Source organism: Elgaria multicarinata, chromosome 5, assembly GCF_023053635.1.
Source record: "Elgaria multicarinata webbii isolate HBS135686 ecotype San Diego chromosome 5, rElgMul1.1.pri, whole genome shotgun sequence".
NCBI lineage: Eukaryota > Metazoa > Chordata > Lepidosauria > Squamata > Anguidae > Elgaria > Elgaria multicarinata.
The window spans coordinates 91,206,558-91,229,613 of NC_086175.1; the positions used below are offsets into that span (position 1 = coordinate 91,206,558).

Consider the following 23,056-nt stretch of genomic DNA (forward strand, 5'->3'; position numbering starts at 1 on the left):
ATCTAAAACTTTCATTTCCATTTTCAATTAATTTTATTTTAGCATTAGGTCCAAACACTAAACAGTGTTTAATCTTGTTGATGGTTTATTGAAACAAACTTATGTCATAAACCATGGTTTCAGTAAGACATCATTATTATTATTATTATTATTATTATTATTATTATTATTATTATCATCATCATCATCATTTATATACCGCCCCATAGCCGAAGCTCTCTGGGTGGTTTACAAAAATAGTTAACCACACTTTGTCTGTGTTGTGCATAACGCTAAACTGATGAAAGCTTCCAATTTCCTCCTCAGAGCCACATGAGGGGATGGGGGTGCTGCAATTCCAAGGTCTTGTTCATGTAATAGTAAACCATAGCTTATTGTTACATTCAGACACAGTATGTATGTGCTGTAAAGATATGAATGTCTTGCTTTTCATGTTTCTCAGCTGTATGTAACAACCATAATAAAAATGTGTTTGAGTTTTTTCACTTATTTTCCCTGTAGATAAAAGAAGCCAATTTCTGGGGTTCTAACTTTGTAATGAGCGGTTCAGATTGTGGACATATCTTCATTTGGGATCGGCATACTGCTGAGCACCTGATGCTGCTGGAAGCAGATAACCACGTAGTGAACTGTCTGCAGCCACATCCATTTGACCCAAGTAAGATTGTTTTTGTCTGTAGTATACCAGGTCATACATAGCTTGTAAGGAAATCCCTGAAAGCTGGCTGCTTCATATATGTTTCATCAAAATGATAGACTTATTAAAAATTGCTTCTAGTCTGAAGGGTCTTGACTAATTTGTGAATTGGATGCTTATGAGAGAACTTGTGATTATATACTTGTCTGAACAGAAGTAGCTCTTAAGAAAAGAACAGTATAGGAAAGGAATGCTGCCATCCCCTTTTCCATCCTCAAGCTGGAAGAGTCCTTACTGACTTCTGTTATGTTTCTTTCTTCACTTCCTTGCACTGACATGGAAGAATAGTCTCTTACCCAGGCACTGTGAACTGATACCTTGCCTTGTGCTATACTCCTATATGATCGTAGTATGGTATCCCACCCCATCCAGAATAGTTATGGGTTTGGGTGCAGAGACCATGGTTTAATGTTGTTCACCCTTTATTTTTCTTTGTTAATGTAGATGTGTGTTCCAGAGTTAAAAATGAGAGGCACACACTTTTCAAAGAACTAATTGAAACAAAAGAAACGGGTTAATAAAATAGGAAGGCATTGCTGTGAGAGAAGAGGGGAGCCTTGCTGGAGTTCACAGGGTTTTTTAGACTAGATTAGCACACCTCTGGAAGAGTAAAGCAGGGTAATGCTCACCTTCTTTAAAGCATTTAGAAGTAAATGAAAAATCTACAAATAAAATAGTACAGGGTTGCAAGCAGAGCTTTTATTTCACTACACCATTCACATAATAGGTAGTATCTAGTTGAAATCTCTGGTGCTTGCACAACTGCATTCACAATTTATGTTCCATCAAGAGGAAGAATTACATCTTCTCAGATACAAAATATGACACATCCCATTCTGGAGAAATGTGATATCCTTGCAAATAAAGCTCTACCTGAAGGAAAGATGTCTAAGATTATTTTCATCAAATGGGTGATGACGAGGTCTGAAAACGTGACCACTAGTTTAATAAAACTTTAGTCTAAAATTAGCCCCCACCATACATGGGGCTGACAGTTATAGATACATATATTTTGAAGCTACTCGGGTTCTGGTGTGCATTTATTTTCCCTTTTACTTCTATGGCTTAGCAACAACAACGTTGTGGAAGCTCTTATGAGGAGAGGGGTGAGCAGGTGAATTTCTCCTAGTATCCGCAGTGGATGCTTTAGTTAAGGGGCGAAAGATGGGTGTAGTTTTCCCAGCATAGCTATCCCTTTTGAATTCATTAAAAGGGGACTATATAATGTGTAGTTGGCACTGTATAGTATTGGCACTTGTATAGTATTAGCAAGACATTTTGTTGTTGATGTTGTCCCACAACAAGGGAGGGGCCATAGCTCAGTGTTAGAGCGCATGCTTTGCATGTGGAAAGTCCCACGTTCAGTCTCCAGCATTTTTGGGTAGGGCTGAAACAACAAACTCCTGCCTCAAACCCTGGAGAGCTATTGCCAGGCAGTGCTGACCATATTGGGCTAAGCATATAAGGCAACTTCTTATGTTCCCACAAGGAAACACATACAAGGAGTTCATTTCTCACCATGGAATAATTGTCTCCAGAACTCAGATTACTTGATATTTTTAAAGCAGTGCTTTGGCTATTGTTATACTTATTTATACCCCACCTTTTCCATAATACTGGGACTCAAGGTGGCTTTACAAATTAAAACATGTAGAGATAAAACATATAGACAGAGATATGCAAAAAAAATATTACAGATATTACAATATTAAAACATTTAAAAACATTTAAAATGCAAATAACAATTTTAAAAAAACCCAGCGCATAAATAACTCATGAGCAGAGGTCCAGACTGCCTGAGCTGCTGAAGAAGTGATAAAATTGTATGTTTTAGATATCAATTGCTTTCTTGACCGACTGGTCTACTAGCTATACTTGTACTCAGTGGATAATTTTGGCAAAAACAGTTGCATTTGGAGTTAGGTCATACTGAGATGAAGTAGCAAAATCAGTGCAAAAATAGTAACTCATCCAAACCAAAGAGATTCATAGGAATAAATATATTCACCATTCATTTTTCTCTGTATCTAGACTTACAGATTTGTAACTTTCTCCACTGAGACAACTTTTTCAGTATGGCATTAAAATATAACAGCAGCAAGCTTTTAAAAAAATAAATAAATACCAAAGTGTATAAAAGATATATTTATTGTTCTCCATTGATCGTTAAGGTGGCGGGAAAAATCAATAAATGCATCCCTGTTCTCCTGTATTTGATAATCATCTATGTTTTGCAAAATATACCCATTTCAATACTCACTAACTTACGTAATTGCAGACTATGGGTTGGAAGGTCTACATTGAGCATTGGAGTGAATTAAAAAACTAAAATATTCTTATTTGAAGGGATGTTACAAAGTGTGTCAACCATCAAATGCTATTTGCGTTTGCAAATCTAAATCTATATTTTACAATAGCTTTCTAATATATTTTTTAAACAATTGTTTAGTTCTAGCCTCATCAGGTATTGATTATGATATAAAGATCTGGTCACCACTAGAAGAGTCCAAGATTTTTAATCGGAAACTTGCTGATGAGGTAAGATAATTTTTTGCATTAATAACACTCATATTTTGAGATGTTCCTTTCCTGAAAATCTTCTTACGTGCAGGGGGTTGGACTTGATGGCCTTATAGGCCCCTTCCAACTCTACTATTCTATGATTCTATGATTTACGATGTTTGAGGAAGCTAATAATTTGTCTGTACCACTAATGCCTATATGCAATTTGTAAGGAAATACTAATTTCATGGATGCATTACCATAAAGAGACCAGTTTATAGAGTGAGACTTAACTTTATTAGAACATGGAGTTAAAACATTATTAAATGTAGATTACATTTTAGTAATGAACTGTATTTCACTTGAAACAATATTTAAATATCATGTACAACCTTAAATTGGCAAGATTTGTGTGTGCCAATGAAACACGTCTTAAGCAAATAGAAGTATCTGACAGATACTGATATAATCGTGGCAATTAAATATATAAAGGCTATTTAGAAGAAACATCTGCTATATTAATTCTTGCACAGTAACTATTTCATTCCTGTTCTTTGTAGGTTATAACTCGAAATGAATTAATGCTAGAAGAAACCAGAAATACAATCACTGTTCCAGCTTCTTTTATGTTAAGGATGTTGGCATCTTTGAACCATATAAGAGCAGGTAGGAAGACTCTAGTGACACTTTTGACTAGATTTATTATGTGACTTCATTTCTGTGTACATGGCTGGGAAAGGCCTTCATGATCTTGTCCTCCACTAGAACACTAAAACTTCTTATGTATGTTTAGACAAAAAAAAAGTCCTATAATATATGTATTTGATGGTGTTTGCATTTGTACCCCTGGTTTATCGACCAGAGGGAGAGGCGGGTAACAAATAAATAAATAAATATATTATTATTATTATTATTATTATTATTATTACTACTACTACTACTACTACTACTACTTTTGTAGGACTTTTTTCTGCCAAAACATGCATAGGATTGCACCCTTATTGATTAACACCCCCTCTGTAATATCCTTTGGATATTTCAGCTCAGAATTTGTAATGCTGTGCATAATTTTCATGTTTCTTTCCCATCATAATTGTACAGAGCATATATGATCAATATATTTTTAAGATTTTCTACTAGGTTCATCGTCGGACACAGCACATTGGCAAGTGGCTGAACAAATATCATGCAATTTTCTATACCAAATTGGAAAAAGTACTTCAAAATTACTTTAGTTTCTTTTTTAAAAATTGCTTTTGTATATTGCAGACCGGCTGGAAGGAGACAGGTCTGAAGGGTCTGGCCAAGAGAACGAAAATGAAGATGAAGAGTAATTGGCTCTTCTCTGAAAACACCTAGACGTCATGAAATTTGTATAAGTCATGAATTATATTTTTCCTTACAAAGCTTTAGTGCAATTTTAAGGTTTTGCTTTTGGGTAACCTAACAAACATTTTGATTTTGAATGAATGTGCGCATGACTTGCGTGAGTGCACAAGTAAAATAAGCAAAATGTTTTTAAAATGTTTTGCAATGTATGAGGGGTGCTAGAAAATGCAAAGTGCAATATTTTCCCTTAACCTGCAAACATGGGAGCTTGGATCAATGTTTAAAATAACTTACCTTATAGTAAAAACGTTGGTTCAAATAAATTTCTATACCTGCTATTTGCATGTTTGTTGCTTTCTATTAAAAGATGTGGTTGTTTTACATTGTGTCTGGCTTTTCACTGTGACTATATACGGCGGGGGGTGAACCGTGTGTCCCTCCAGATGTTGATGAACTGTAACTCCCACCATCCCTCATGACTGCTTTACTGGCTTGGGCTAATCTGGAGGGACACCAGATAAGGCAACAAACCTATTGGTCTATTAGAGTACATTACATTCCCCTCTGTCTATGGATATTTCATTCCTCTCTCCACCAAAAGTGATTTTGTGAGTTTGGGGATTTACAGTAATTTATAAGTAGCCTAGGAACATCTGGCCTTCTTAAAATACAATTACATTAGAAATGTCAATGTATCTTGTTTATTTCAAGTGTTAAATTTAGACGTTCAATTTCAGGAGAGTATCAAACTGCTTTTGCAACTCCTTCCAAAAGCAGCTTGTATCAAGCACACAGGACTGCTGTGAGGGTGATCACAAGCCCCACTTTGTGCACAGATCCAGCCATGAGACCTTCAGGCTGATTGTCTATGCTGTGGTGGGGGAGATAGCTCCATTATCTTAGAATTATAGAGTTGGAAGAGACCTTGGAAATGATCTAGGCCAACCCCTGCTCAGTGCAAACTTTGCAGTGCTAGGTACAGCTACAGTATCCCTGAAATATGGCTATCCAGCTCATTTGGGGGTAGAATTTCGCACACATGTAAACTGGACTCTAATAATGGACCAATACATTTGAATAGAATGTCCACATGTTAATAAATCATAACTGTTGTTCACTCCCATCCTTCTTGAACTTTTTCCTTCAGAATTTCTATTCATGGGTCCTGTCCAAGTTTTCTCTGAGCTTTTTGAAATTAGCTTTCCTAAAGTCCAAGGTATGCATCTGACTAATCACAGAACTTGCTGTCATGAATGCCAAGTTGACATGGTTCCTTTCCCTCAAGGTTCCTGCCATGTTCACTTCATCAACCAGTTCTTGCTCATTGGTAAGAATTAAGTCCAGGACAGCACATCCCATTGTTCCTTCTGCCGTCTGAGAAATGACGCTGTCAGCAAGACAAGTCCAAAATTTCTTGAATGTAGCATTTTTCAACTTCTAGCAGATGTCAGGATAATTGGAACCCCCATTACATCTATGGCTTGCCTCTGTGAAAGTTCTGTAATCTCTTTCAGGAAAGCACCATTCATATCTGCTGGCTGACAGGTTTGTAGTATACTGGTTACAAGAATATAACTCTTGTTTCTTCTTCGTGGTCTCTGTGCATCACACAACAGTGGGCTCTGCGCCTGCGTGGAGTCTGTTCGGGAAAAACTTCTATAGCTGAGGCGTTTTTGGCGGGAACCCCTCCCCCATGCCGAGAGTACGCATGCGCAAAGAAGGGGGTTCCCGCCGATTACCTCAGTTCTCTTTCGACCGCCATTGTGGTAGCATCGTTTGGGAAATTCTCTGTAGAAAACAAAATAAAATTATTGTTAGAGGCGTTTTTCTCTTCTCTTCTCTTTCTGTCTTCTCATATTTCTTCTTTATTTTATTAGCGTTCTTTTTTTTCCTTAAATTTGTTTTTCTTTCGCGAAAAGCGACTGCCCAAAAGGGCGCATGGCCCTCAAGGCGCCGTTCAGAAAATGCAAAACTTGTGGGAGTAAGCTCCCTCCGTCAGACGGGCACTCCCTTTGCCTTGTGTGTTTGGGTGAGTCCCACATTGTGGATACCTGTCGTTTTTGCCAAGCCTTTTCGAAGCAAACACGACGACACAGGTCAGATAGACTCAAAGCTTTACTTTGGAGCAAGGCATTACAGGCAGTGGACAAGCCATCGACATCAACGGCTTCTAATATGGAACCTGTTCAAACTTCTCCAAAGTCGCCATTACTTGCTAATCCTCAGCAACCTGAATTGCCAGCCACGCCTGGGAGAGGCGTCACGCTTTCTATTGCTAAAAAGCTCACAAAAAGGGCAAAGAAGGCGAAACATACCGCCACGGGCTCGGAGGAGCACAGCAAAAAGAGAAAGAAAAAAATCTCTTAAGAGTGTGCCAAACCCTACTCGGCTGTCTATTCCTCCTCCGCCCCCAAATAGGTCGATACGGTACAGGCTCCATTGGCACCGATAGACGACCCTTTGTCACAACCTTTGGTGACCGAAGTTACACCCTCGATGCTGATACCGGCACAACAACTACCGCCTCCTCCGCCGCCTATGTTACTGTCCCCTATACCAACAGTACGTTTGCCTTCGGTGCATGATCAGAGGCTCACTTCAACATCGGAAGGTGAGATTAGAGATCTATCACCAGCCCCGATACCACCTAGACAGGTGCACCCCCAGGACAGGCGCTATAGACATGATTCCCCAGATTCCATGTATTCAGCTCGTTCAGGAAGAGCATACTATTACTACGATCGCTCAGCTCAATCACGGGACAGGTCCCGTTCACCACGCTGCTTGGACAGATGGGAACGAAGTCCCCAGAGATATCACTATCGGGACCGGGATCCCTATTATCGACGACCGTGCGAAAGTCAATGGGAAGATTTCCCTCAGGACCATTATTATCAGGATTGGTCTTTTCAGGAACAACACCGGACTAGACCAACAGCCACGGTTTCGAACCCTCCACCTTGAATCGACCCACCAGCACGTCCACAGCCAGTGCAACAATCGGTAGCACTCGCTTCGGAGGCTCTAGCTCTGACACAGTCTCAGTCAGCCCCACTGATACCACTCCCGACAGCTCCAGTCGGTTCCTCAACATCGGACCAAGATGATTATAACTCCGATTCATCTTCATCGTCTTCGGCACGGCCTTCACTCCCATCCCCTGACATAGAGGTCACCCCACAGGGGGGTATTTCTCCGTCAGAAGACCTTGGACATTTTTCGGACCAGGTCATCAGAATGACACAAGCATTAGGTCTACAGGTGGAACAACCTACATCCGCCACACAAGACCCAGTTTTTGATTCGATTATTTCTGACACGACAAAACCGGTAGCTATACCTATGCTACCAGCTTTACTTGACACCATAAAACAGACATGGAAATCACCTTCAACAAACCCGCCAACTTCCAAGAGGTTGGAGGGTATGTATAAGATACAGCAGTCCGACATCGATTTCTTATTCCAACATCCACTGCCGAATTCAATAATTGTCGAAGCGGCCCAGGGTAGAAGTAGTCATCAGCATTCCTCCCCTGTAGATAAAGAAGGAAGACGTTTAGATCTTCTTGCTCGCAGATTATATGCTTCATCTTCGTTAGCCCTAAAGGTCACAAATTACCAGGCAGCTATGTCTGGTTACCAGCTTCTTCTTTGGGACAAAATGGGAAAGTTAATGGATCATTTACCTGAGGAAAAGAAACACTTGGCCAAGCTCTTCCACTCCGAGGCTTCACAGCTCTCTCGCCAGCAAATACATACCTCAAGACACCAGGTTGACTGCATAGCAAAAACCCTAACGGGAACTATAGCGTTGCGCCGCCATGCTTGGCTGCGATCTGCGGGTCTCTCCCAGGAGGCACGCTCCAGAATTGAGGACTTACCTTTCGATGGACTCGGTCTGTTCAACGCCAACACTGACACCTCGCTTGATAACGTGCAAAAAGCAAGAACTCCAGCTCGTCGGATGGGTTTCAACCAACCACAACAACAGTTTCAGCGACGTTGGTCTCGACCACGCTCCTCCTATTATCCTAGTAGGCAGCAGTACCAACAAACCCAACCTCGACAACAGCAGCAACAACAACAGCAACAACAAACTTTTCAACAACGTAAGCAACCTACAAATTACAGAGGCAGGGGTCCTTCTCGCAAATTTGATGGCTCCCTTAGACGGCGCCTTTGATTTCTTTCAATTCTTGTTGCCACCACCACGATACATCAACCCCACCATTTTCTTTGACGATAGACTTTCCCATTACTACCACCAATGGGAAACAATTACCACTGACACATGGGTCCTCTCGATAATCCAAAGAGGATGCCATATAGAATTCGAAACCCTCCCTTCTCTCGGTAAAGTAAAGATTACAACACCTTCAGAGCCTCTACTCCAAGAGGTCGGCATGCTGTTAGATAAAGGCGCGATTGAGAGCGTACCCTGGAGTCATATTTCACGAGGTTTCTACTCTAAATACTTTACCGTACTGAAGAGAGACGGAGCGCTTCGCCTAATTTTAGATTTAAGACTACTAAATAAGCATATTAGAACCAAAAAGTTTAGAATGATATAATTGGCTTCTATAATCCCATTATTATCCAAAGGACGGTGGTTTGCATCAATAGACCTTCGCGATGCATATTTCCACATTGCGGTGGAGAGCACTTACCGCAAATACCTACGGTTCATGATGGGACATAACATCTTCCAATACAAGACTCTTCCTTTTGGTCTCTCGACTGCTCCGAGAGTTTTCTCTAAGTGTATGTCTGTGGTATGTGCTCACCTCCGTTTAATGGGAGTAGAAGTATACCCCTACCTTGATTATTGGCTTTTGGTGGCATTGACAAAACAGCAACTCCAAAATTCTATCCAAATTACTTGCTCCTTGCTTCACAAATTAGGACTCTATATCAATTATGAAAAATCCCAATTACAACCTTTACAGGTTATCCAATTTATCGGAGGAACCCTCGACTCCATTTCTGCCCGGGCCTTTTTACCAACCAATCGGTGCCTACGCATAGTTCACCTCGCACAGAGCTTTCGACACAAGCGGCACACCTCGGCATTTGCAGTTCAGCAACTGCTAGGCCTTATGGCTTCGACTACGGCCATGGTCCAATACACCCGCCTCAAGATGCGACCTCTCCGATCGTGGTTCATACGACATTTCAACCCTCAAAAAGATCGAAAGAACCTCCGACTTTGTCTACCTATCGAGGTCAAGGACTCCCTTTTATGGTGGACCCTAATGAAAAATCTCACACAGGGAGTTCATTTTACTCAACAACAACCAACTAAGATACTCACCACAGATGCCTCAATTGAGGGGCTGCGGAGCTCATCTGGACATGCTCACGACTCAGGGACGATGGTCCACCAAGGAATCCAAGGACCACATAAATCTTTTAGAACTATGAGCGGTTCAAAGAGCACTCAACTCCTTCGAGTCAGAAGTTACCGGTCACCTCACCCAGATATCCTCAGACAATACAACTGTAGTTGCATATCTAAACAAACAAGGGGGCACCAGATCAGAAAGACTTCTGAATCTGACACTCGATATTCTCAACTGGTGCATCCCAAGGAACATTACGATAACGGCCATTCATATTGCCGGTACCGACAACGGATTAGCAGATTTCCTAAGCTGTTCTCACCATCTCGCACACGAATGGCAACTACATAGAACTATTGTCGAGCTATTCGACGCATGGCACACCCCGGACATAGACTTGTTTGCCACAGAAGCAAACAGGGTAGTCCAGAATTTTTGCAGTCGTGCGGGGGTAGGCAGACATTCACAGGGCGATGCCTTTGCACTCCAATGGACCAATGCCCTGTTTTATGCTTTCCCCCCTTTTCCCATCATACCCAGGGTAGTTGCCAAAATTCTTGCCGACAAGACCAGTTGCATTTTGATCACTCCCTGGTGGCCGAGGCAAACATGGTTCGCCACACTCCTACGGTTATCGAACACTCGATACCGACGGCTTCCGCTACTTCCAACGTTTCTCACACAACACCACGGCAAGATCAGACATCCCGACTTGCAGACATTACGTCTAACAGCTTGGAAGATACAACTGTCCCCGTCGATCTAACTTCGTCGCGTTTACAAACTGTTCTCGATGCGGCTAGAAATCCATCGACTCGAAGATCATACAACCACAAATGGTCTTCCTTTTCGGCATTCGCCAAGGACAACAATTTTGATCCTTTCTCCTCTTCTATTCAGCAAATTTTAATGTTTTTACTCACGTTGTCTGAGAGGTTTATCGACATCTTCAATACGAGTTTATTTATCAGCAATTTCGTCAGTTCGTCCAAATATTGACAGTACTACTGTTTTTTCTCACCCTCTCACGAAGCGTTTTCTGAAGGGGCGTAACAGCTTAGCACCCCCAATCCGCACACGTGTCCCAACATGGAGTATTTCAGTGGTACTAAAGTCTCTAACTTCAAAACCCTTTGAACCACTGGCTACGACGGACATCCGCCTACTTTCTCTCAAAACAGCGTTTTTAATAGCCATCACCACTGCTCGAAGGGCTAGTGAGCTCACAGCTCTCCTTGTCGATCCCCCTTATCTAAATTTCCACAGGGATAAGGTGGTATTACATCCAGATACTTCTTTTCTTCCCAAAGTAGTATCCGACTTTCATCTAAATCAGGACATTGTTCTGCCTGCCTTCTTTCCGTCTCCCTCTTCGAAATTGGAAGTTACTCTCCACACACTGGACGTACGAAGAGCCCTGGCGTTTTATAAACAACGCACGGAACCCTTTCGGAAATCACCTCGCCTATTTGTGTCTTATTCCGGACAACGCAAGGGCATGCCTATCTCCTCGCAGAGGCTTTCGGCTTGGATAGTCAATGCTATTACGCTAACATATCAATTAGCGGGCCTATCGCTAGACAAGCCAATACGAGCTCATTCCACCAGAGCGATGGCTACGTCGACAGCATTCGGAAAGGGTGTTCCCATTCCAGACCTCTGTTGAGCGGCAACATGGTCGAGGCCATCCACCTTTCTCAGGCACTACCACTTGGATACGAGAGCCAGAGCCGACTGCTCTTTCGGCAGAGCTGTTTTATCGTCCATCTTGACATAGGACACCAACCCACCTCCGGTAAGTCAGCTCGCTAATCTCCCACTGTTGTATGATGCACAGAGACCACGAAGAAGAAATGCAGGTTGCTTACCTGTAATCGTAGTTCTTCGAGTGGTCATCTGTGCAGTCACACAACCCACCCAACCATCCCCTCTTCAGTGTCTATGGGGAATATAACTAAGTTTATTCACTTTCTTTATTTTCTTTACCATCTTTATGTACCTAAAGTGTTAGTGTTATGGATACATTCCCTCGGTGTCAATGTCTCCATTGATACCGAGAATTTTTTTTCTTGGTTCCGAGGCCACAATGTCGGTCTCCAGGAACTGAGGTAATCGGCGGGAACCCCCTTCTTGCGCATGCGTACTCTCGGCATGGGGGAGGGGTTCCCGCCAAAAAACGCCTCAGCTAAAGAAGTTTTCCCCGAACGGACTCCACGCAGGCGCAGAGCCCACTGTTGTGTGACTGCACAGATGACCACTCGAAGAACTACGGTTACAGGTAAGCAACCTGCATTTCCCACTCCTACTATCCTTACCCAAATGCAATCAACAGGACTTTCATTCTCAGATTCATGGATATCTTACTCCCTGCCCCCATTATCTATTGGATTTATTCCTTTCAACCAAGGTATACCCAATTATTAGATTCCAATCAAGAATTTCATCCCACCAAATATAAGTGATATTTACTGAATCATATTTACCATCCCGTATTAAGATTTCAGTTTCCCACCATTTTTTCCCCTTGCTCCATGTGTTAATATATAGACCTCAGAAGTCTTTTTTTTTTTTGCACCTTTCCCATTTCTCTGCTGCATTTATCCCCAAATTACTGGGCTCCCCCTCCTTTGTTACTTCTGTTCTTGTCCCTGTTCCTAATAGAGCTCAGTCGTTAGCTTTAGGCTTTTGCCACCAGCCCCAGGAGTTAGTTTAAAGCTTTCTTGATCAGGTTCACTGCCAAAAACATCCTTCTGTGATGGTACTGTATAAAAAAAATTATTATTATTAATAATAATAATAATAATAATAATAATAATAATATGATATGAGGTGGGTTTCAGACCAACTGTTAACTCCTAGCTAATCCATCATTAAACAGCACTCTTCTACAAGATTTATTCATTTCCAAAAACTAACCTTTGGGAATGGAACCGGCTAAATATCACTTGAGAGTTGTTTTTCAACTGAAAAGTTTAGTTCTATACATATGCCATTATTCCTTGCAGTCTTCAATCTGAAAGGGTATTTTAAAGAAACACACAGAACACCCTACGTTCTAGAACAAAATACCATGGTAAGTTCTCTTTGTCATTCTGAGAAAGTTATATGGAAGTAAGCTTTAAAAATCCTTTGGTTCCCGTTGTAATTCCTCTTAGATCCGTGGCCTGTCTCCAAGTTTCTTCACATCATCTGGCAGCTCTGAGAGATTTCAACCTACTGAAGAACAGCTGTGACAATATATTGTGTACAAGGAAAACAACATGCTTAAAATGAAGGAAGACATTTTCTCTTTTTCTGTACTGCTGCATCCTGACTTCTATTGCAAGTTGTCTAAATGAAACAGCTTTTCTTTCACAAGCTCACTTTTAACTCTTCAAAATACATTGCTCCCTTAAAACACACACCATGCAGCAGGCATATAAGAAGCTCAGAATAGTATTTGGTACTCCTGGCAAAGTGAAATTTCCTGTAACTCAAAACACACCATATATGAAGCTATTAGCAAGATGACTGAAAGGGAATAATCTTTCTGTCTGAGTGACTGAATTAATCGGTAATAGTTATTTCAGAATTAAAAATTCAGAATAAAAGTTCTTGGGCAGTCATGCAGCTGGGTAATTTTAGACACTAGACATAATGGTCTTATGGGGTGGGGGAGGCAGCATTTAAATAGCAATGTATAATACTTGAGCTATGCAAAAAACATGCACCTGTTTTTCAACCCTGAGTTTTATTAAAAAAGAAATACTCTTAGTATGTGCAGTTTTGCATTTTAAACTCACTTAAATCAGCACCATTGTGACTATAGGAATAAAATGGAGTTTGCTGCTTTTGCTAAACACACTTATTTGGGAATAAGCATCATTTAATTATAGAAAATAGTAATATATTTTTAAAGTAAAAATAATAAACTCTTGTAACTATGTACATGCCAGCTGGCCTCAGCTACAAAATGTTTTTAGAAATTAGAAAAGGATGTTGTGGCACATGGCATCAGATGTTTGCTACAACCTCCATCACCTGCTGCTCTCTGGCTGATCATTGTGGGCTGGGAGGCTGGGGTGGGCTGCAGGGCCTTGGACTTTGGCCCCCAAAATCCAGCCCTATTGCGCCCACTACTCCTGTGTGTGTGTGTGTGTGTGTGTGTGTGTGCACGCGCGCCCGCACAAGTGTAACCCAACTCAGCTTGTTGGTTGTGGAGGATATGTGGCATATTTATACTTGTTTTCTACTAAAACACAAAGATTATGTTGCCAGCTTCAGCTGCATCTGGCACTAACTGCACAAGCACAGTTCATGTTAATCCGGGACGGTGTAAAAGCCGGAATGGAACAGAACAGGCCGGAACAGCCCCATTATATTAAAAAACCATACCAAAAACAGTGGCATGTGTTAGCAACACTTGAGAACAATATTTTAGGACTAAAACCATACCAATATTATATCACTATTAACCCCAGAACTCCCAAAACGATGTCCGGAACAGAATGGGATGGCCGGAACGGCCACTAGGGAACGAGCGATATCAACCAAACTCACCAGACATGCATAACTAAATGGCAGGGATGCAATAAGCCCCAAAAGTTGCCCCAAAACCACGTTCAGACACCTGTTCCAGGCAAAAACGCATATTGCGCAAAATAGGCCGTAACGGCAGCTTCCCAACGAGGTAAGTGAACCAAACTCACCAGATGCACATGACAAGGTGGGACAAATATAGAAAGCTCCAGAAGTTGCCCCGAAACCACGTTCAGACACCCGTTCCGGGCAAAAACGCGTATTGTGCAAAAAGGGCCGTAACGGCAGCTTCCCAATGAGGAAAGTGAACCAAACGCACCACATGCACATGACAAGGTGGGACAAATATAGAAAGCTCCAAAAGTTGCCCCCAAACCACGTTCAGGTAACCGTTCCTGGCAAAACGCGTATTGCGCAAAACGGGCTGTAACGGCAGCTTCCCAATGAGGTAAGTGAACCAAACTCACCAGATGCACATGACAAGGTGGGACAAATATAGAAAGCTCCAAAAGTTGCCCCAAAACCAAGTTCAGATACCCGTTCCGGGCAAAAACGTGTACTGCGCAAAATGGGCCGTAACGGCAGCTTGCCAATGAGGTAAGTGAACCAAACTCACCAGATGCACATGACAAGGTGGGACAAATATAGAAAGCTCCAAATGTTGCCCCAAAACCACGTTCAGATACCCGTTCCGGGCAAAAACGCGTATTGCACAAAACGGGGCCTAACGGCAGCTTCCCAATGAGGTAAGTGAACCAAACTCACCAGATGCACATGACAAGGTAGGACAAATATAGAAAGCTCCAAAAGTTGCCCCAAAACCACGTTCAGATACCCGTTCCGGGCAAAAACGCGTATTGCGCAAAATGGGCCGTAAAAGCAGCTTCCCAATGAGGAAAGTCAACCAAACTCACCAGATGCACATAACTAGGTGGGACAAATATAGAAAGCTCCAAACGTTGCCCCGAAACCACGTTCAGATACCCGTTCCGGGCAAAAACGTGTACTGCGCAAAATGGGCCGTAACGGCAGCTTCCCAATGAGATAAGTGAACCAAACTCACCAGATGCACATGACAAGGTGGGACAAATATAGAAAGCTCCAAAAGTTGCCCCAAAACCAAGTTCAGATACCCGTTCCGGGCAAAAACGTGTACTGCGCAAAATGGGCCATAACGGCAGCTTGCCAATGAGGTAAGTGAACCAAACTCACCAGATGCACATGACAAGGTGGGACAAATATAGAAAGCTCCAAATGTTGCCCCAAAACCACGTTCAGATACCCGTTCCGGGCAAAAACGCGTATTGCACAAAACGGGCCCTAACGGCAGCTTCCCAATGAGGTAAGTGAACCAAACTCACCAGATGCACATGACAAGGTAGGACAAATATAGAAAGCTCCAAAAGTTGCCCCAAAACCAAGTTCAGATACCCGTTCCGGGCAAAAACGCGTATTGCGCAAAATGGGCCGTAAAAGCAGCTTCCCAATGAGGAAAGTCAACCAAACTCACCAGATGCACATAACTAGGTGGGACAAATATAGAAAGCTCCAAACGTTGCCCCGAAACCACGTTCAGATACCCGTTCCGGGCAAAAACGCGTATTGCACAAAACGGGGCCTAACGGCAGCTTCCCAATGAGGTAAGTGAACCAAACTCACCAGATGCACATGACAAGGTGGGACAAATATAGAAAGCTCCAAAAGTTGCCCCAAAACCAAGTTCAGATACCCGTTCCGGGCAAAAACGTGTACTGCGCAAAATGGGCCGTAACGGCAGCTTGCCAATGAGGTAAGTGAACCAAACTCACCAGATGCACATGACAAGGTGGGACAAATATAGAAAGCTCCAAATGTTGCCCCAAAACCACGTTCAGATACCCGTTCCGGGCAAAAACGCGTATTGCACAAAACGGGGCCTAACGGCAGCTTCCCAATGAGGTAAGTGAACCAAACTCACCAGATGCACATGACAAGGTAGGACAAATATAGAAAGCTCCAAAAGTTGCCCCAAAACCACGTTCAGATACCCGTTCCGGGCAAAAACGCGTATTGCGCAAAATGGGCCGTAAAAGCAGCTTCCCAATGAGGAAAGTCAACCAAACTCACCAGATGCACATAACTAGGTGGGACAAATATAGAAAGCTCCAAACGTTGCCCCGAAACCACATTCAGATACCCGTTCCGGGCAAAAACGTGTACTGCGCAAAATGGGCCGTAACGGCAGCTTCCCAATGAGATAAGTGAACCAAACTCACCAGATGCACATGACAAGGTGGGACAAATATAGAAAGCTCCAAATGTTGCCCCAAAACCACGTTCAGATACCCGTTCCGGGCAAAAACGCGTATTGCACAAAACGGGCCCTAACGGCAGCTTCCCAATGAGGTAAGTGAACCAAACTCACCAGATGCACATGACAAGGTAGGACAAATATAGAAAGCTCCAAAAGTTGCCCCAAAACCACGTTCAGATACCCGTTCCGGGCAAAAACGTGTATTGCGCAAAATGGGCCGTAAAAGCAGCTTCCCAATGAGGAAAGTCAACCAAACACACCAGATGCACATGACAAGGTGGGACAAATATAGAAAGCTCCAAAAGTTGCCCCCAAACCACGTTCAGATACCCGTTCCAGGCAAAAACGCGTATTGCGCAAAACGGGCCGTAACGGCAGCTTCCCAATGAGGTAAGTGAACCAAACTCACCAGATGCACATGACTAGGTGGGACAAATATAGAAAGCTCCAAAAGTTGCCCTGAAACCACGTTCAGGTACCCGTTCCGGGCAAAGACGCGTATTGCACAAAACGGGCTGTAACGGCAGCTTCCCAATGAGGTAAGTCAACCAAACTTTTTGTATGTCTCTTTTCACATGTGCTATGCAGTGGCTCACCTGTCCCTTTCCCAGCAGACATGGTGCCTGTACGGCAGTGGATTGCAAATGAACTTCTCAAGCACAAATCATTTCTTCCACAGCTAAGTTTAATGCAGAGACAGCAGCAGAGAATAAAGAAGCAAATAAATCAGAGAGAAATTAAACAATTAAATAGTCCTGTTTCTAGAAAATCACCGAAAGGAGCATTCTCTACAATCCAGTTTTTGTCTTCAGCAATGCAACAGTATTACACTTCATCTTGGTCTTTGTGCTTAATGGGTGATCAGTGCAAGAAACCCAAGGAGGACACCATGGTTCTGTGCGAGGGAGCATGTCAGGACTGGCACCATCTCTCTTGCCTTGAGATAAACCAAGCTTCTCGTGGTATATTCAAATGTCCAAAGTGTTGTGAGAAATGAATAATCTACACTGTAGGCAAACATTTATGTTAACAGGTGCTATATGTTAGCATTTACATTTACACACACACACACAGACAGAGAGAGAGAGGGAGTAAATAGATATTATGTACATTGTTTTTGTTCTTACCGTTTGTGGTTATTTTTCTTGTATTCATGTTTTCATAAAGAATATGACTAAAGAAGCGTATATGTTAATAAAGCTTCCGAACATCACAGCCAATGACAATGGGTTATACTGAATCAAACAAATGGTCAACCTAGCTCCCTCTTATTCACATGGGGCTAACCTATTCAAGACACCTAACATACAATTAAAAATTGTGTGATTGGCTTTTAAAAATAAATTCCATGTTTGGGGAGGGGAGGGGTACCAGTCAAGATTGTGGAATGTGGGCATTAACGCTTTGTCTCCTGGTGTGATAAGGGTGACCAGATGACCCGGAAAACCCGGGAGACCTTTGGAAAAACGGAGATCTCCAGGGCAACTGGGACTGGCACCCAATTTCCTGGGGGAAAGGGCTGAGGGGGAAGGCCTCCATCAGCCCTGGAAGGGGTTGGGGGCCGCGTTTTTGGACTTCCTGGAATGCAGCCTCCAGTACTCCCATGGCAATCCTCAAAAGACCTGGGCTTTTTTGACAGAACATTTATATCCCACCCGCCACCCAGAAACGCGTGGTGAACTACAATGGCCTTTCCCAATTTTGTAATAACCCTGTGGGATAAGTTAGGTTGAAAGATGTGAATAGCCACAGGTCATTGTAAGCTTCATGATGGAATGATTATTATTATTATTATTTATTTATATAGCACCATCAATATACATGGTGCTGTACAGAGTAAAACAGTAAATAGCAAGACCCTGCCGCATAGGCTTACAATCTAATAAAATCATAGTAAAACAATAAGGAGGGGAAGAGAATGCCAACAGGTACAGGGAAGGGTAAGCAGGCACAGGGTAGGGAAAAACTAACAGTAGAAAGTAACAGTAGAAGTCTGCACAACATCAAGTTTTAAAAGCTTTAGGAAAAAGAAAAGTTTTTAGTTGAGCTTTAAAAGCTGTGGTTGAACTTGTAGTTCTCAAATGTTCTGGAAGAGCGTTCCAGGCGTAAGGGGCAGCAGACGAAAATGGACGAAGCCGAGCAAGGGAAGTAAAGGAAATGAGACAGCCCAACCCCAACAATGCTATCATAGACTGATATTTTAAGCACACTACCAAACCACATGACAACTATGGGCTTCTGTAGGAAACCATCTTTGCAGAACTTCACTCTGGATTCTGAGAAAGTTTATTAAATGTTCCAGTTAGTACAATGAAAGTAGTTTATTTGATTGCATTCACACACATAGAAGTTGCCTTTCGAGGCAATTTCACGACAATAGATAGTGCCTCATTTTCCTCACCCATAATTTTCTTTTCCAGCTAATTTTGGGAATATGAACTATGGCCCGGAATGGGTAACAGAACCTGACTTTCATGGAAATTTCAGAGGTTATTATATCTGTCCCATCTAGTAATGTGCTTCTGGTGAGTTTGGTTGACTTACCTCATTGGAAAGCTGCCGTTACGGCCCGTTTTGAGCAATATGAGTTTTTGCCTGGAATGGGTATTGGCTTCGGGGCAACATTTGGAGCTTTTTATATGTGTCCCATCTAGTAATGTGCGTCTGGTGAGTTTGGTTGACTTATTAGGGAGCTGTCGTTACGGTCCGTTTTGAGCAATATGGACTTTTGCCCAGAACGGGTATCGGAACGTGGTTTCGGGGCAACATTTGGAGCTTTTTACATCTGTCCCACCTAGTAAAGTCTGTCTGGTGAGTTTCATTGACTTACCTCATTGGGAAGCTGTCATTACGACCCGTTTTGCGCAATTCGGACTTTTGCCCGGAACGGATATCAGAACGTGGTTTGGGGGCAACTGTCTCTGGAGAGGCCACCCGTGAGGGAGGAAGCAGCAGCCAGGCACCTCTCCACCGTGCCTGGGTCCAGCTCCAGTGAGGGAGGAAGCAGCAACCAGGCACCTCTCCACCATGCCTGGGTCCTGCTCCAGCTGAGAGCCCCCTCCCTCCTGCTACCAACTGTCTCTGGAGAGGCCACCAGTGAGGGAGGAAGCAGCAGCCAGGCACCTCTCCACCGTGCCTGGGTCCAGCTCCAGTGAGGGAGGAAGCAGCAGCCAGGCACCTCTCCACCGTGCCTGGATCCAGCTCCAGCTGAGAGCCCCCTCCCTCCTGCTACCAACTGTCTCTGGAGAGGCCACCAGTGAGGGAGGAAGCAGCAGCCAGGCACCTCTCCACCGTGCCTAGGTCCAGCTCCAGCTGAGAGCCCCCTCCCTCCTGCTGTCATCTGTAACTGCTGAACTTTACAACTAAGATTGTAGTGCCTGAATTTGCTTTCCTTTTCCCCTTCCTCCTCCTGCCTCCCAGTCCCCTTTCCTTTTGTGTCATGTCTTTTAGATTGTAAGCCTGTGGGCAGGGATTGTCAAGAAATACTTTTGTAAGCCGCCATGAGAGCCTTTTTTGGCTGAATGGCGGCATAAAAATCCTTAAATAAATAAAAAAATAAAAAAATAAAACTTTTGGAGCTTTCTATATTAGTCCCACCTTGTCATGTGCATCTGGTGAGTTTGGTTCACTTACCTCATTGGGAAGCTGCCGTTATGGACCGTTTTGCGCAATACACGTTTTTGCCCGGAACGGGTACCTGAACCGTGGTTTCGGGGCAACTTTTGGAGCTTTCTATTTTTGGCCCACCTAGTTATGTGCATCTGGTGAGTTTGGTTCACTTATCTCATTGGGAAGCTGTCGTTACAGCCCATTTTGCGCAATATGCGTTTTTGCCCGGAACGGGTGTCTGAACGTGGTTTCGGGGCAACTTTTGGAGCTTTCTATATTTGTCCCACCTAGTTATGTGCATCTGGTGAGTTTAGTTGACTTTCCTCATTGGGAAGCTGCTTTTACAGCCCGTTTTGCGCAACACAGACTTTTGCCCGGAACGGGTATCTGAACGTGGTTTCGGGGCAACTTTTGGAGCTTTCTTTATTTGTCCCACTTTGTCATGTGCATCTGGTGAGTTTGGTTGACTTTCCTCATTGGGAAGCTGCCGTTACGGCCCTTTTTGAGCAATACGGACTTTTGCCCAGAACGGGTATCAGAACGTGGTTTTGGGGCAACTTTTGCAGCTTTTAATATGTGTCCCACCTAGTAATGTGTGTCTGGTGAGTTTGGTTGACTTACCTCATTGGGAAGTTATCGTTACGGTCCTTTTTGAGCAATACGGACTTTTGCCCAGAACGGTTATCTGAACGTGGTTTCGGGGTAACTTTTGGAGCTTTCTATATTTGTCCCACCTAGTTATGTGCATCTGGTGAGTTTGGTTGACTTACCTCAATGGGAAGCTGCCGTTACGGCCCTTTTTGAGCAATACGCGTTTTTGCCTGGAACGGGTATCTGAACGTGGTTTCGGGGCAACTTTTGGAGCTTTCTGTATTTGTCCCACCTAGTTATGTGCATCTGGTGAGTTTGGTTGACTTACCTCATTGGGAAGCTGCCGTTACGGCCCTTTTTGAGCAATACGCGTTTTTGCCCGGAACGGGTATCTGAACGTGGTTTTGGGGCAACTTTTGGAGCTTTCTGTATTTGTCCCACCTAGTTATGTGCCTCTGGTGAGTTTGGTTCACTTATCTCATTGGGAAGCTGCCGTTATGGCCCATTTTGCGCAATATGCGTTTTTGCCCAGAACGGGTATCTGAACGTGGTTTTGGGGCAACTTTTGGAGCTTTCTATATTTGTCCCACCTAGTTATGTGCATCTGGTGAGTTTGGTTCACTTATCTCATTGGGAAGCTGCTGTTACGGCCCATTTTGGGCAATACGCGTTTTTGCCCGGAACAGGTACCTGAACGTGGTTTGGGGGCAATTTTTGGAGCTTATTACATCAGGCTCACCTTGTATTGTGTGTCTGGTGAGTTTAGTTGACTCACCTCATTGGGAAGTTGCCGTTACGTCCCCGAAACCACGTTCAGATACCCATTCCGGGCAAAAACGTGTATTGCGCAAAATGGGCCGTAACAGCAGCTTCCCAATGACATAAGTGAACCAAACTCACCAGATGCACATGACAAGGTTGGAAAAATATAGAAAGCTCCAAAAGTTGCCCCCAAACCACGTTCAGATAACCGTTCCGGGCAAAAAGCTCCAAAAATTGCAGTGTTTTTGCCCGGAACGGGTATCTGATACGTGGTTTCGGGGCAACTTTTGGAGCTTATTACATCAGGCTCACCTAGTAATGTGTGTCTGGTGAGTTTGGTTGACTCACCTCATTGGGAAGTTGCCATTACGGCCCTTTTGCGCAATATATGTTTTTGCCCGGAACGGGTTCCTGAACGTGGTTTCGGGGCAACTTTTGGAGCTTTCTATATTTGTCCCACCCTGTCATGTGCGTCTGGTGAGTTTGGTTGACTTTCCACATTGGGAAGCTGCCGTTACGGCCTGTTTTGCGCAATACACGTTTCTGCCCGGAATGGGTATCTGAACGTGGTTTGGGGGCAATTTTTGGAGCTTATTACATCAGGCTCACCTAGTAATGTGTGTCTGGTGAGTTTGGTTGACTCACCCACTGGGAAGTTGCCGTTACGGCCCTTTTCCGCAATACACTTTTTTGCCCGGAAAGGGTACCTGAACGTGGTTTCGGGGCAATTTTTGGAGCTTATTACATCAGGCTCACCTAGTAATGTGTGTCTGGTGAGTTTGATTAACATACTTCACTTGGAAGCTGCTGTCCCTGTCCGTTCTGCGCAATATGCGCTTTGCGCGGAACGGTTATCGGAACGCAGTTTCTTTGCACCTTTTGTGGCTTATTGCATCCCTGCCATGGAGTTATGCATGACTGGTGGGTTTGGTTTATATCACTTGTTCAGTAGTGGCCGTTCCGGCCATCCCATTCTGTTCCGGACGTTGTTTTGGGAGTTCTGGGGTTAATAGTGATATAATATTGGCATGGTTTTAGTCCTAAAATATTGTTCCCAAGTGTTGCTAACACATGCCACTGTTTTTGGTATGGTTTTTTAATATAATGGGGTCGTTCTGGCCTGTTCCGTTCCGTTCCGGCTTTTGTGTTTTTCGTAATTTTCTGTATTTCGTAATTGTGTTTTTAACCTGTTGGATGTTTTTTGTGGTTTTAATTTTTGTGAACCGCCCAGAGAGCTTCGGCTATTGGGCGGTATAAAAATGTAATAAATAAATAAATAAATAAATTACACCATCCCTTATTATTGAATCAAGCTTTGCAGAGACTTGCTGTGACAGCAAAAAAAAAAAAAAAAAAGTTCTGAAATGTTATTCCAGTCTGTTTATTTCCCCCCTAAAGTTCTAGTGATACATAT

General features: G+C 43.2%; 1 protein-coding gene across 6 annotated transcripts in view; it reads left to right on the forward strand.

The window, feature by feature from the left end:
* The window catches only part of DCAF6 (DDB1 and CUL4 associated factor 6), a 50,938-nt gene extending 46,029 nt beyond the window's left edge, over positions 1–4,909 (forward strand). For all 6 annotated transcript variants that reach the window (XM_063126807.1, XM_063126812.1, XM_063126806.1 and 3 more), the window contains 4 exons: positions 502–658; positions 3,147–3,235; positions 3,760–3,865; positions 4,469–4,909. In XM_063126807.1, coding sequence (XP_062982877.1) covers positions 502–658; positions 3,147–3,235; positions 3,760–3,865; positions 4,469–4,533 — 417 coding nt within the window. In that variant the 3' untranslated portion in view covers positions 4,534–4,909. The remainder of the gene's footprint in view (positions 1–501; positions 659–3,146; positions 3,236–3,759; positions 3,866–4,468) is intronic.
* Positions 4,910–23,056: the final 18,147 nt, after the last annotated feature.